The sequence below is a fragment of the Oncorhynchus masou genome, chromosome 5 (genome assembly GCF_036934945.1).
Source record: "Oncorhynchus masou masou isolate Uvic2021 chromosome 5, UVic_Omas_1.1, whole genome shotgun sequence".
Lineage (NCBI taxonomy): Eukaryota > Metazoa > Chordata > Actinopteri > Salmoniformes > Salmonidae > Oncorhynchus > Oncorhynchus masou.
Window position 1 is genome coordinate 79498834 of NC_088216.1, and position 13649 is coordinate 79512482.

General features: G+C 42.5%; 1 protein-coding gene across 1 annotated transcript in view; it reads left to right on the forward strand.

The window, feature by feature from the left end:
- The window catches only part of LOC135540333 (neuron navigator 1-like), a 159882-nt gene that overhangs the window by 47583 nt on the left and 98650 nt on the right, over window positions 1-13649 (forward strand). Inside the window, exon 4 of the mRNA XM_064966922.1 lies at window positions 8620-9366. Within this exon, the coding sequence (XP_064822994.1) occupies window positions 8620-9366 (747 nt within the window). The remainder of the gene's footprint in view (window positions 1-8619; window positions 9367-13649) is intronic.

Below are 13649 nucleotides of genomic sequence, written 5' to 3' on the forward strand. Positions count from 1 at the left end.
GCCCCTCACTGTATTCCTCTGAGAGAGGCTGTGGTGGCCGCTCACTGTATTCCTCTGAGAGAGGCTGTGGTGGCCCCTCACTGTATTCCTCTGAGAGAAGTTGTGGTGGCCCCTCACTATATTCTTCTGGGAGAGGCTGTGGTGGCCCCTCTCTATATTCTTCAGACTGATTCCTCTGATGCTGTGGTGGCCCCTCACTGTATTCCTCTGGGATAGGCTGTGGTGGCCCCTCACTGTATTCCTCTGAGAGAGGGTGATGGCCCCTCACTATATTCCCCTAGTAGAGGGTGGTGGGAGGTTGAGTGGTTGAGTGGTCTTTAGGGCCGAATGGACAGATGCAGGACTGAGGGACCCAGTGATTTGATCTGGAACGCACTTTCGCCTCCTGTCAGAGAGTGCCTCACATCCCCTCAGGACAGCCCTGGGGTCTCTTCCAACCAATCACTGTGTCTTAGACAGTATTGATGAAGGGGTAAAGAGAGGTCTGCTCTCTATTGAGAGGATATATGTTTATTCCATATTGAGAATGTTCTCTGTGTGGCTTCATCAGTGTAATTAGTATGTGGCTTCATAAGTGTAATCAGTGTGTAGCTTCATCAAATCAAATTTTATTTGTCACATGTGCCGAATACAACCTTACCGTGAAATGCTTACTTACAAGCCCTTAACCAACAAGAAACAGAGTAGAAATCGAAAATATTTACAAAATAAACTCAAGTTTAAAAAAAATGTAAGTAAATAAAATTAGATAACAATAACGAGGCTATATAAATGGGGTACCGGTACCAAGGAACTTGAAACTCTCGCCACTACAGCCCCGTCAATGTTAATGGGGGCCTGTTTGGCGTTCCTTTTCCTATTGCCCTCGATCATCTCCTTTGTCTTGCTCACATTGATGGAGAGGTTGTTGTCCTGGCACCACACCGCCAGGTCTCTTACCTTGTCTCATCCTTGTCGTCAGGAAACATAATGATGGTGTTGGAGTCATGCTTGGCCACTCAGTCGTGGGTGAACAGGGAGTACAGGAGGGGACTAAGCTCGCTCCCCTGACGGGCCCAGGTGTTGAGGATCAGTGTGGCAGATGTGTTGTTGCCTACCCTTATCACCAGGTGTAACGGCTTTCTGCTACCTCCTTCTCTGACGAAGAGGTGGAATAAGGATCGGACCAAAATGCAACGTGGTTCGTTCGATACATCTTTAATTATGACGAAACACGAACAATACAAAACAACAAACGTCGAAAAGCGAAACAGCCCTGACTGGTGCAACAAACACAGTGACAGGAACAATCACCCACAAACACACAGTGAATCCCAGGCTACCTAAATAGGGTTCCCAATCAGAGACAACGATAATCACCTGACTCTGATTGAGAACCGCCTCAGGCAGCCATGGACTAATCTATACACCCCACACAACCCCAAGACGAAACACACTACAAATAAACCCATGTCACACCCTGGCCTGACTCAATAAATTAAGATAACATAATAAATATAGACCAGGGCGTGACACCAGGTTAAACCAGCTGATCTATGGCAGCCATTTTGGAAACAACACCTGTGAAAATTTTGAAATTGATGGTGGTATGTCCATGAACAATATAATAGTATTATTTCTATGACAGCACACAAACCACTCCCAGGTTAAAACAAGGAAGAAAGATAATCACTTTGGTGAGACTTGAAACGAGCAAGATGACTTAGTAGTTTTCATCTTCCTTCCTCTACAGGTCTCCAGCATATTGAGCTCTGCAGGAATATACTAATATTCAGCATATGGGGAAAGTTGGGAGAAGAAAATGCACTCACATTACTATTCAGGTTTTTACAATATCCTGGACCCTCGGGCTCACATTCCACTCAGCACAATGATTTCATTAATGTTTGAAAGGAGTTGTATCTTTATGGTAGGACATCAAGGATCCTTCTGCTTTTCTTTGACACCACACACGCACACACACACACACACACACACACACACACACACACACACACACACACACACACACACACACACACACACACACACACACACACACACGCACACACATTGGGCAAGAACGTTGCTTTGTATCTTTGATATGTTGCAACATCATCATGGTTTTGCCACAGCAGCTGAGCCGTCACAGAATAATTACACAGACTCTCCAGTTCACTGGCAGCTGTGGAGCTGTCCACCCCATAGCCTCTTTACTTACACACACACACACGCACGCACACACACACACACACACACACACACACACACACACACACACACACACACACACACACACACACACACACACACACACACACACACACACAGCTGGTGAATCGTAGAGTCAGATTAGTCTCCAGATGTGTGGGAAAGCAGGGGCTGGATTCTGGATGCTGGTCCACCCTGGCCTCTCCTGAGGAAGGGTGTCTCCCTCCTAGCACTCAGATATGTTACAATGTCCTCGTCCAATAACACAGCACTCAGATATGTTACAATGTACTCTTAAGTATCCATCCCTTTTTTCAATTTTTGCCTAAAATGACATACCTGTCACGTTCTGACCTTTATTTCCTTTGTTTTGTATTTATTTAGTATGGTCAGGGCGTGAGTTGGGTGGGCAGTCTATGTTTGATTTTCTATGATTTGGGATTTCTATGTTTCGGCCTAGTATGGTTCTCAATCCGAGGCAGGTGTCATTAGTTGTCTCTGATTGAGAATCATACTTAGGTAGCCTGGGTTGCACTGTTTGTTTGTGGGTGATTGTCTATGTTGATGGCTTGTTTCAGCGCAGCTCGCATTAGCTTCACGGTTGTTATTTTGTTTACTGTTTTTTGTATAGTGTTTCTGTGTTCAGTTCTTTCTTTATTAAAACATTCAACATGAACACATATCACGCCGCATTTTGGTCCTCCGATCCTTCTCGCCTCTCCTCTTCAGATGAAGAGGAGGACGACCGTGACAATACCCAAATCTAAATGCCTGTAACTCAGGCCCTGAAGCAAGGATATGCAATATTCTTTCCATTTTTTTAATATATCAGATATGTTACAATGTTCTAGTACATTAACCCAGCACTCAGCACTCAGATACAGTGCCTTGCGAAAGTATTCGGCCCCCTTCAACTTTGCGACCTTTTGCCACATTTCAGGCTTCAAACATCAATATATAAAACTGTATTTTTTTGTGAAGAATCAACAACAAGTGGGACACAATCATGAAGTGGAACGACATTTATTGGATATTTCAAACTAATCAAAAACTGAAAAATTGGGCGTGCAAAATTATTCAGCCCCTTTACTTTCAGTGCAGCAAACTCTCTCCAGAAGTTCAGTGAGGATCTCTGAATGATCCAATGTTGATCTAAATGACTAATGATGATAAATACAATCCACCTGTGTGTAATCAAGTCTCCGTATAAATGCACCTGCACTGCGATAGTCTCAGAGGTCTGTTAAAAGCGCAGACAGCATCATGAAGAACAAGGAACACACCAGGCAGGTCCAAGATACTGCTGTGAAGAAGTTTAAAGCCGGATTTGGAAACAAAAAGATTTCCCAAGCTTTAAACATCCCAAGGAGCACTGTGCAAGCGATAATATTGAAATGGAAGGAGTATCAGACCACTGCAAATCTACCAAGACCTGGCCATCCCTCTAAACTTTCAGCTCATACAAGGAGAAGACTGATCAGAGATGCAGCCAAGAGGCCCATGATCACTCTGGATGAACTGCAGAGATCTACAGCTGAGGTGGGAGACTCTGTCCATAGGACAACAATCAGTCGTATATTGCACAAATCTGGCCTTTATGGAAGAGTGGCAAGAAGAAAGCCATTTCTTAAAGATATCCATAAAAAGTGTTGTTTAAAGTTTGCCACAAGCCACCTGGGAGACACTCCAAACATGTGGAAGAAGGTGCTCTGGTCAGATGAAACCAAAATTGAACTTTTTGGCAACAATGCAAAACGTTATGTTTGGCGTAAAAGCAACACAGCTCATCACCCTGAACACATCATACCCACTGTCAAACATGGTGGTGGCAGCATCATGGTTTGGGCCTGCTTTTCTTCAGCAGGGACAGGGAAGATGGTTAAAATTGATGGGAAGATGGATGGAGCCAAATACAGGACCATTTTGGAAGAAAACCTGATGGAACCTGCAAAAGACCTGAGACTGGGATGGAGATTTGTCTTCCAACAAGACAATGATCAAAAACATAAAGCAAAATCTACAATGGAATGGTTCAAAAATAAACATATCCAGGTGTTAGAATGGCCAAGTCAAAGTCCAGACCTGAATCCAATCGAGAATCTATGGAAGGAACTGAAAACTGCTGTTCACAAATGGTCTCCATCCAACCTCACTGAGCTCGAGCTGTTTTGCAAGGAGGAATGGGAAAAAATGTCAGTCTCTCGATGTGCAAAACTGATAGAGACATAATATAATAATATATAATAATATATCCCATTTAGCAGACGCTTTTGTCCAAAGCGACTTACAAGTCGGCTGGGGCCACTACTTTACATATGGGTGGCCCCAGCGGGAATCGAACCCACGACGCTTGGCGTTGCAAGTGCCATGCTCTACCGACTGAGCCACACAGGACCCCTGTGTGGCTCAGCAGGACCCCAAGCGACTTACAGCTGAAATCGCAGCAAAAGGTGGCGCTACAAAGTATTAACTTAAGGGGGCAGAATAATTTTGCATGCCCAATTTTTCAGTTTTTGATTTGTTAAAAAAGTTTGAAATATCCAATAAATGTCGTTCCACTTCATGATTGTGTCCCACTTGTTGTTGATTCTTCACAAAAAAATACAGTTTTATTTCTTTATGTTTGAAGCCTGAAATGTGGCAATGTCGCAAAGTTCAAGGGGGCCGAATACTTTCGCAAGGCACTGTATCTGTACTGATGGGGCAATATCCATGACAAGGGGACATAGTGGAGTGGTAACATGTGTGCAAGCTGTTGCTCCCGACGCCACTTGGGTACACTGCAGCATCCACCCAGAGGCTCTTGCTGCCAAGGGAATGCCTGACAGTTTGAAATATGTTTTGGACACTACAATTAAAAATGTTAAGTTTGTTAAAGCAAGGCCCCTGAACTCTTGTGTATTTTTACAACATACAGAAGTGCTCAACTCAAGCTTACGGACAATGTCAAATGTAATATAGCAAAGCACCTGAGTGAGCTGGGTGTGCAATTACGCAGGTACTTTCCCGAAACCCCTTTCCCTTTCATGCCCTGCCTCCAGTCCACTTACCGATATCTGAACAAGAGAGCCTCATTGAAATTGCAACAAGCGGTTTTGTGAAAATTGAATTTAATCAGAAGCCACTGCCAGATTTCGGGATAGGACGGTGCTCAGAGTTTCTTGCCTTGAAAAATAGCACTGTTAAGACACTGATGCCCTTTGCAACCACGCACCTATGTGAGAGTGGATTCTCGTCCCTCACGAGCAGGAAAATGAAATAGACTGTGTTTGGAAAATTATTTAAGACTGAGACTCTCTCCAATACAACCCAACATTGCAGAGTTATGTGAATCATTTCAAGCACACTCTTCTCATTAACCTGTTGTGAGTTATTTAAATAAGGTTTTATATGTAAGATGGCAAAATAAAGAGCAACATTATTGATTATTATTATATTATTTGTGCCCTGGTCCTATAAGAGCTCTTGGTCACTTCCCACGAGCCGGGTTGTGACACAAACTCACACTCATTCTTATGTTTAATAAATGTATCTTATAGTGTGTGTGTGTGGCAGGCTTACAATGATGGCAGAAAACAACATTTGAGAGTGCGCTGACCCTGGTGCTAGAGGGGGTACACAGCTGGAGGTTGAATGTTTGAAGGGGTATGGGGCTATAAAAAGTTTTCTAAGCACCGTCTTAGTTCATTAACCCAGCACTCAGATATGTTACAATGTCTTAGTTCATTAGCCCAGCACTCAGACATGTTACAATGTCCAGAACAAACAGGAAATTACTTAGCCGTATAATTAGCTAGCTGGGTCATAATTGTTATGTGGGTCTTTTGTAAGCTACTTTTAGGTGCTAACTTTCTCTTTACGAGGACTCATGCACAGTTCATATGTTGGTTATGCACCAGTGTTGCTGAAAGGACTTGATGTAATTGCATTTTTTTTCATCTACATATTACAAATATGTTCACACAAACAATACTTTCAAAATGTGGTAATCAACTTAGTCCCATCCACAATGTCTACACAACAGGAACCAAGCTTGTCAGAGCAGCTTGGGAGTGAGGAGTGAGGTCATCATCAATGGACTGGAGCGTGGGGGTATTGCTTTTGACGAGCCAGAACAAGACGTTACATTGTTTTCAGGCCACCTCGCTAAGACCCATCAAATGACTTCATGGGTCTCAGAAGAACCCCAGGCGCCCCGGGACCCACATATCAGGCCAGTGGAGCGTGTAGGCACAGTGGGAGAGCAGAGTGGGAAAGGGCCCTCAAGGCATTGTAACAAACTGGTCAGTTGCATCAAAGCAAAGAAAACCAGGTCATGCAGTGTTTTTACCAGTAGTTGATTGGTTATCCTGGATAAGAACAATTGAGCACAACCTAGAAATGCTTCCTTGATTTCTCAAACACTAGAAGCACAATTGTGAATAGTCATCATACACACATACTATAGACATACATATGTCTGCAAAAAGAATCATGAGTATGTATGCCAAATATATTGTACTATGTTACTGTTACAGAATGTGGAGAGGCTAATGAATCGGGGCATGTGTGATCAGAAAGCCTCCTGGCTGGTGAAGCGGCCTTCATTTTCCATGGTGCATACATGTGCTGTGGAGCATTGCAGAGTTCTCTTGAGAGATATGTGTGCGTGTGGAATATCATTAAAGATGCTGCAGTAAGGGAGGGTCTTAAAAGAGCTCATCACTCCATGTTATTTTATTTATTCACTATTCATACAAATTATGCTATTTGAAATATCTATTTTAGAGACCTGTCTCAAGACAAAATAAATACATTAATTAAATAATCGAGAAGCACAATTAGTGGAGCTAAAATAGCATTCAGAGTAAATGAAAGTACATATGATCTAAGGGGAGGGGATGAAACAGACAGTAATTATGCTGGTTGAGTAATTGCAGTGCTATACTTAACTTGCATACTAAGAGAGTCTGGTTTGGATGCTGTTCCCTGGGTTTAGTGCTTATGCTGCCTGCATTTCTTTCCAAAGTGTGCTAACACATCTTATAGTATTACCTCTGGTATGTACCTGATATTCAATTGGATATTGTTGAATCAGATTGTGCCGAGTTGTGCTTATTTTATTGAATCCCGGAGAAACAAACAAGTAATTAACAGGTTAACTGTGTAATTACCATTGTACCACGCCATTACCTAGCTATTTCTGTAGTGTAAAATAAAGTGCTGCCTCGTGGTATAGGGTGTGTCCTCTTTCACACTGCTGAGACCCATTTACACTCATCCCGGCGGGATACTGTATAGTGATAGAGGATCTGACTTGAAAACCTCCATACCGTATATAGCTGCCAAAATATCAGCACGTTGTTTTGTTTGTTTACCATCAATACTTTTTGATACATGTGTAATATCTATCTATCAATCTATTTATTCAATTTGTTTTGTGAATAAGCAGGTAATGTCCATATTAAATGATGACTTCCATCTGATGTTGGTACAGTATGGGACATACTGATGTGGTATTGATGCACTGTAAAACCTATCGGACAGCATTGCTATTATATCATAGAAACATCATTAGACGAGTGTTCCATTTAAGTAAAAAGCTGATAACACCCAGTAGATTTAAATATATGATTTATGTTGATTAAATCAAGGGTTAGGCAATAAGGCAGCTCAGACAGGATAAACAGATAAGCTGGATGTTCCAGTTGTTGAGAGCTTTTGGACACAGATTTCCTCACCATTTCCACATTTCCACACCAGTAAATCATGCACAATTGTGTGTGCAAAGAATGTGCCTGAAGAAAGGGAGGTGGGAAGAACAAAGGGTTAGAGAGAGACGAGAGCATGTGATAACAAGTCTGTGGTCAAAATAATGCTGTCCAGTTTTTAAAAAATGTCATGTTTATCATTTCTCATCACCCCCTTACATTTCACACATTCTGCTGAGGCAGAGCGAAGCATCTTTAAATGCAACAGAGGAAGAGTAAGGGAGGAGGGATGGAGAAAGGGGGTAGGAGGAGGAGGAGGAGGATAGATGACAGGCAGAGGAAGGAGGAGTGATTGTGGTTGCGTCTGGTGCTATTGTCATTCTGCTGTTGTGCGCTTCAGAGGCAGGAGGGTCTGCTGAAAGGAGGAGTAGAAAACAGAGCCAGGGAGGACGGAGAGAGAGAGAGAGAGAGCGAGAGAGAGAGGACAGGGAAAGAAAGAAGAGAAAGGAGAGCCTGGGCAGCACTGCAACAGCTGCTGCAGCAGTCTGTCAGGCGGACAGAGAGAGGCAGAGGGAATGAGGAGAGGAAAAAATGAATAATCTGTCTGCAAAGAAGAGCAAAGATCCAAGGACTGTTCCTTCTTAGCCTTTTCTTGTTTTCTCCTGAAAGGATAAGGGGACTGAAAGGAAGACTATTTTTCTCTCTCCTTGCTGATGCTTTTTGAAATGCCCTCATGCAGGAGGCATGCTCAGAAGTAGCGTGAAAGGAAGCAGAGAAGGAGATTTAAAGATGGAAAGGGCGGAAAGCACCAAAACGTACGGCCAAGCCGAGGGCAAAGCTGTTGGCATGGTAGCCAAGAGGGGCAAGTCGGGGGTGCCCCAGAGCGCCCAACGAGGGGAACTGAGGGTGTACCGTGCAGGTAGCTCTGAGGGGCGGCTTCCAGTGTCCTCCAACCTCCGCAAGCAGAGGTCCATGACCAACCTGGCCGTGCTCACCGATGCAGAGAAAAAGATACACCTCTACGAGCCCAAGTGGTGTGATGACATGGCCAAGCCTGGAACAGGACCCCTCAAGGCAGGCAAGCACAAGCTGGCAGGAGGGGGTGGTGGTGGCGGACGAGGGGGCGTGCCACTCTCACGCAACCTCTCCAAGTCAGAGCACTCTCTCTTCCAGGGCAAACCCAAAACCTTCAGCCCATTGGCGGCTCCTTCTGGTCTGGTCAGACCCAGTCAGAGCCGGATCCCCCGGGCGCCGTATGCAGAGGTGAAACCCCTGAGTAAAGCCCCTGAGGACGGAAAATCTGATGATGAGATTCTCTCCAGCAAGGCCAAGGCTGCCAGCAAGAAGCAGGCAGTGGGAGCTTCTGTGGAGTCAGAGGCCAAGAGCCAAGGGGATGGGAGCCAATCCTCCTTCCTCAAGGTGGATCCAGAGCTGGTAGTGACTGTCCTGGGTGACCTGGAGCAACTTCTCTTCAGCCAGATGCTGGGTGAGTAAAACCAACTTTTTCTCTCCTGCAGACCTCTACCTGCCTGTCAAGCCTGGCTGTGTGTCTGTTGCTCTCTACAGCACAAAACAAAAACACCCCTCTCTCCTCTCAATGCCTCTCCCCATCAGCACGCCCCCTTACTACAGCTGTCACTAACACCTGCTTGCTACTGCAGTCCTCATTGTCCCTGAATGGAGCTAATCTTGCTGGGTATCGATTGAGATGAACTCCAGGGGTTGTATACCGCCTCTCAGTGTTCATATTGTATACACTTGAAAAGCTTTCTCTTGAATGCTGCCCCAGATTTGGCATTTTGTTTTAAAGCCGTATCCTGATTATTGTGAAGCATGGGTTTTGATCAGTTACTGCAGGTGATGGTGGACAATACCTCCATTGTTTGCAATGCGTTTAGGTTATTGTTTCTAATATCCTACGGGCTGTTCTCTGGCGTGTGAAGCATGATGTCATTGATTGTGTGTATAAGGTTGTTTCCTGAGTTCTATTCCGTCTCAGCTCTAGTCTGCTGCAGTGGGTTGACCAACCAGCTAGGCCCCCAGTGATCCTGCAGCTCTCTTTATGCTCCATGCAGAGATATATGTGAATGGTTCCAGAAAATAGGACCTGGGAAATGAACTGAGCCATATTGAATTGATTTTAAGTTCCCTGTGAGACATATTTAGACTCCTTCCAGCCCCATTCATCCGTGGCCATTGACAGATGGTGCCCACACTGTCTCTATGGGAAGTAAAATAGCCAGGAGTGGCTGGGCTTCTCTGGTACTCTAGGTATCTCAGTAAAACTATAAGCTCTTTGTTTTCAACCAGGTGTATAAAGAAGATAGAGTAGCATGATATAATGTGTGAATGTCATTGACTGAATACAGCACATTTTGAACAGAATAGCTTTATTTTTCTGAAACATACAGTGCAGTGTAATGTTTCTGACAGGTTTTACACTGACCAGAGGTATAGGTTGATCACTGGATTGCTTCCTGTGAAATATATTTATTGGCCTCTGGTTATGCATCTCATTATCCCAAATGAGTACATTTGATTAGAGTGTTGTGTTAATTGGTTAATTGACTTTGACTTTGATCAGAAACAAGAGCACATCAGTTTTAGCTTAAGACCAAGCACCAAATATCCAACTCAAACCTTGACTGTCATACATCCCACTGTACTCTAGTTTGTGAATCAGCTGCTGAATTGTTGACCTCCTTTTAAATTGTGCCGCTGGCTTTATTAGATTGCCAATTTCAAGTACCACACCCCAAGGGACCAGGGATCCAGTCTAGATGCACGGTTTCTACTGTTCCTAAAGTCTTGCTTCGATACTGCAGTTTCACTGACACAAGGCCCAGAATGACAATTTCTATAGACGGCCACATAGAGTTCCACAGTATGAGTCATAATACCCATAAAGCAGTCAAACAGGGAAATGGTTCCAATAAATTTATGTTGGAAAAATTTTCCCATAAGGGATTTTAGAAACACTTAAAATAAGGCCTGCATTTCGTACAGATTTACCCTGGCGTAAATTTTCCATAACCGTGTAAATCTCTCTAGGACAAGGTGAGCTTTATCAATATATTTGCTTCTAATGTGCTAATGGGGCTATCAAAAGGAACTACAAAATGCCATGATGATCTGGACGAGACTGCCGAATCGAGGCAAAGGTAAGAATCTCTCGATTAACTATCTAACGTTAGCAAAATGTAGTAAGTAATACATTGGCAAAGTTTCTCAAAATTGACAATTCTGTGAACTGTCTTGGGCAAGTTTTAAATTCCTCCTTTAAAAGTTGCGTCGTACTGCGGCACACCTTGTGTGCTGCCGCAGCATTCAGTGGCAAGTCATTTAATTGTCAGACATTTTTTCTGTTACTGCAAGTTATTGATAGTTTGACCACCAGAGGGCATCTTTGAAAAGCATTTTATAGTATTCCGTATTGGCATTACCAGAGAATTTAAATCCTTTTTCATAATAACATAGTATATGGGATTGATTTTAAGAAATTTGGCTTAATTAATTTGAATAATATTATGGTGTTTCTATTCAGAGAAAAATGAAAAACAAATCCCTCATGGTTTCCATTAGGATGGAATGGAAAATATGGAGCTGTACAACGTGACTACAGGATTGGAGGATTCTAAATTGTTTACCTTCATTAGACAACTTTGTTACAATATTTCTGTAGATCAGTGATATTTATTCCCATAGTAATTCATTACGGATCCATAACTAAATAAACATTTTCATTCTGAAAGAGTATTTTTTACCATTATTTAATTAACTTCTTGCGTCGAGCAATCCCGGATCCGGGATCCTATTTATAGCTCATTAGCATAACGCAACGTTAACTATTCATGAAAATCGCAAATGAAATGAAATAAATATATTTGCTCTCAAGCTTAGACTTTTGTTAACAACACTGTCATCTCAGATTTTCAAAATATGCTTTTCAACCATAGCTAAACAAGCATTTGTGTAAGAGTATTGATAGCTAGCATAGCTGTAAGCCTAGAATTCAGCCAGCAACATTTTCACAAAAACAAGAAAAGCATTCAAATAAAATCATTTACCTTTGAAGAACTTCAGATGTTTTCAATGTGGAGACTCTCAGTTAGATAGCAAATGTTCAGTTTTTCAAAAAATATTATTTGTGTAGGACAAATCGCTCCGTTTTGTTCACGTTTGGCTATGAAAAAAACCTGTATCCAGTTGTAGCCTCAAGCTCATTAGCATAACGTAACGTTAACTATTTATGAAAATCGCAAATGAAATGAAATAAATATGCTATCTCTCAAGCTTAGCCTTTTCTTAACAACACTGTCATCTCAGATTTTCAAAATATGCTTTTCAACCATAGCAAAAAAAGCATTTGTGTAAGAGTATTGATAGCTAGCGTAGCATTTAGCGTAGCATTTAGCGGGCAACATTTTCACAAAAACCAGAAAAGCATTCAAATAAAATAATTTACCTTTGAAGAACGTCAGATGTTTTCAATGAGGAGACTCTCAGTTACATAGCAAATGTTCAGTTTTTCCTGAAAGATTCTTTGTGTAGGAGAAATTGCTCCGTTTTGTACATCACGTTTGGGTACCAAAACAAAACGAAAATTCAGTCATCAGAACTTTTTTCCAAATTAACTCCATAATATCGACTGAAAGACGGCAAACGCTGTTTAGAATCAATCCTCAAGGTGTTTTTCACATATCTCTTCATTGATATATCGTTCGTGGAAGTCTACTTTCTCCTGTGAATCCCATGGAAAAATACTTGCAGCTGATTTCGACCGAGGACACCGGGCAGACACCTGGCAAATGTAGTCTCTTATGTTCAATCTTCCAATGATATGCCTACAAATACGTCACAATGCTGCAGACACCTTGGGGAAACGGCAGAAATTGTGGGCTCATTCCTGTCGCATTCACAGCCATATAAGGAGACATTGGAAAACAGAGCTTCAAAAATTTTGCTCATTTCCTGTTTGAAGTTACATCTTGGTTTCGCCTGTAGCATCAGTTCTGGGGCACTCACAGATAATATCTTTGCAGTTTTGGAAACGTCAGAGTGTTTTCTTTCCAAAGCTGTCAATTATATGCATAGTCGAGCATCTTTTTGTGACAAAATATTGCGCTTAAAACGGGCACGTTTTTTTATCCAATAATGAAATAGCGCCCCTATAGATTCAAGAGTTTAATGAAATGTATTTATTTGTTTATTGGGCTATTGTGCAGTCTACAATACATACCGTAGTAAACATGGGACAGTGCCTAATTCCTTACATAAGGGAGAGCAGGCCATGTCTGTACTACAGAATGCAGCGCATGCGGGAAACCGGTGTTATTTCATAGTTGTGATGTCTTCACTATTATTCTACAATGTAGAAAATGGTAAATACAGAACAATTGTGGAATGAGTAGGTGTGTCCCATCTTTTGACTTGGCGCCGACAGAGATGGCCGCCTCGCTTCGCGTTCCTAGGAAACTATGCAGTTTTTTGTTTTTTTTTACGTGTTATTTCTTACATTAGTACCCCAGATCATCTTAGGTTTCATTACATACAGTCGAGAAGAACTACTGAATATAAGATCAGTGTCAACTCACCATCAGTACGACCAAGAATATGACTTTCGCGAAGCGGATCCTGTGTTCTGCCTTTCAACCAGGACAACGGAATGGATCCCAGCTGGCGACCCAAAAAAACGACTTCGTAAAAGAGGGAAACGAGGCGGTCTTCTGGTCAGACTACGGAGACGGGCACATCGTGCCCCACTTCCTA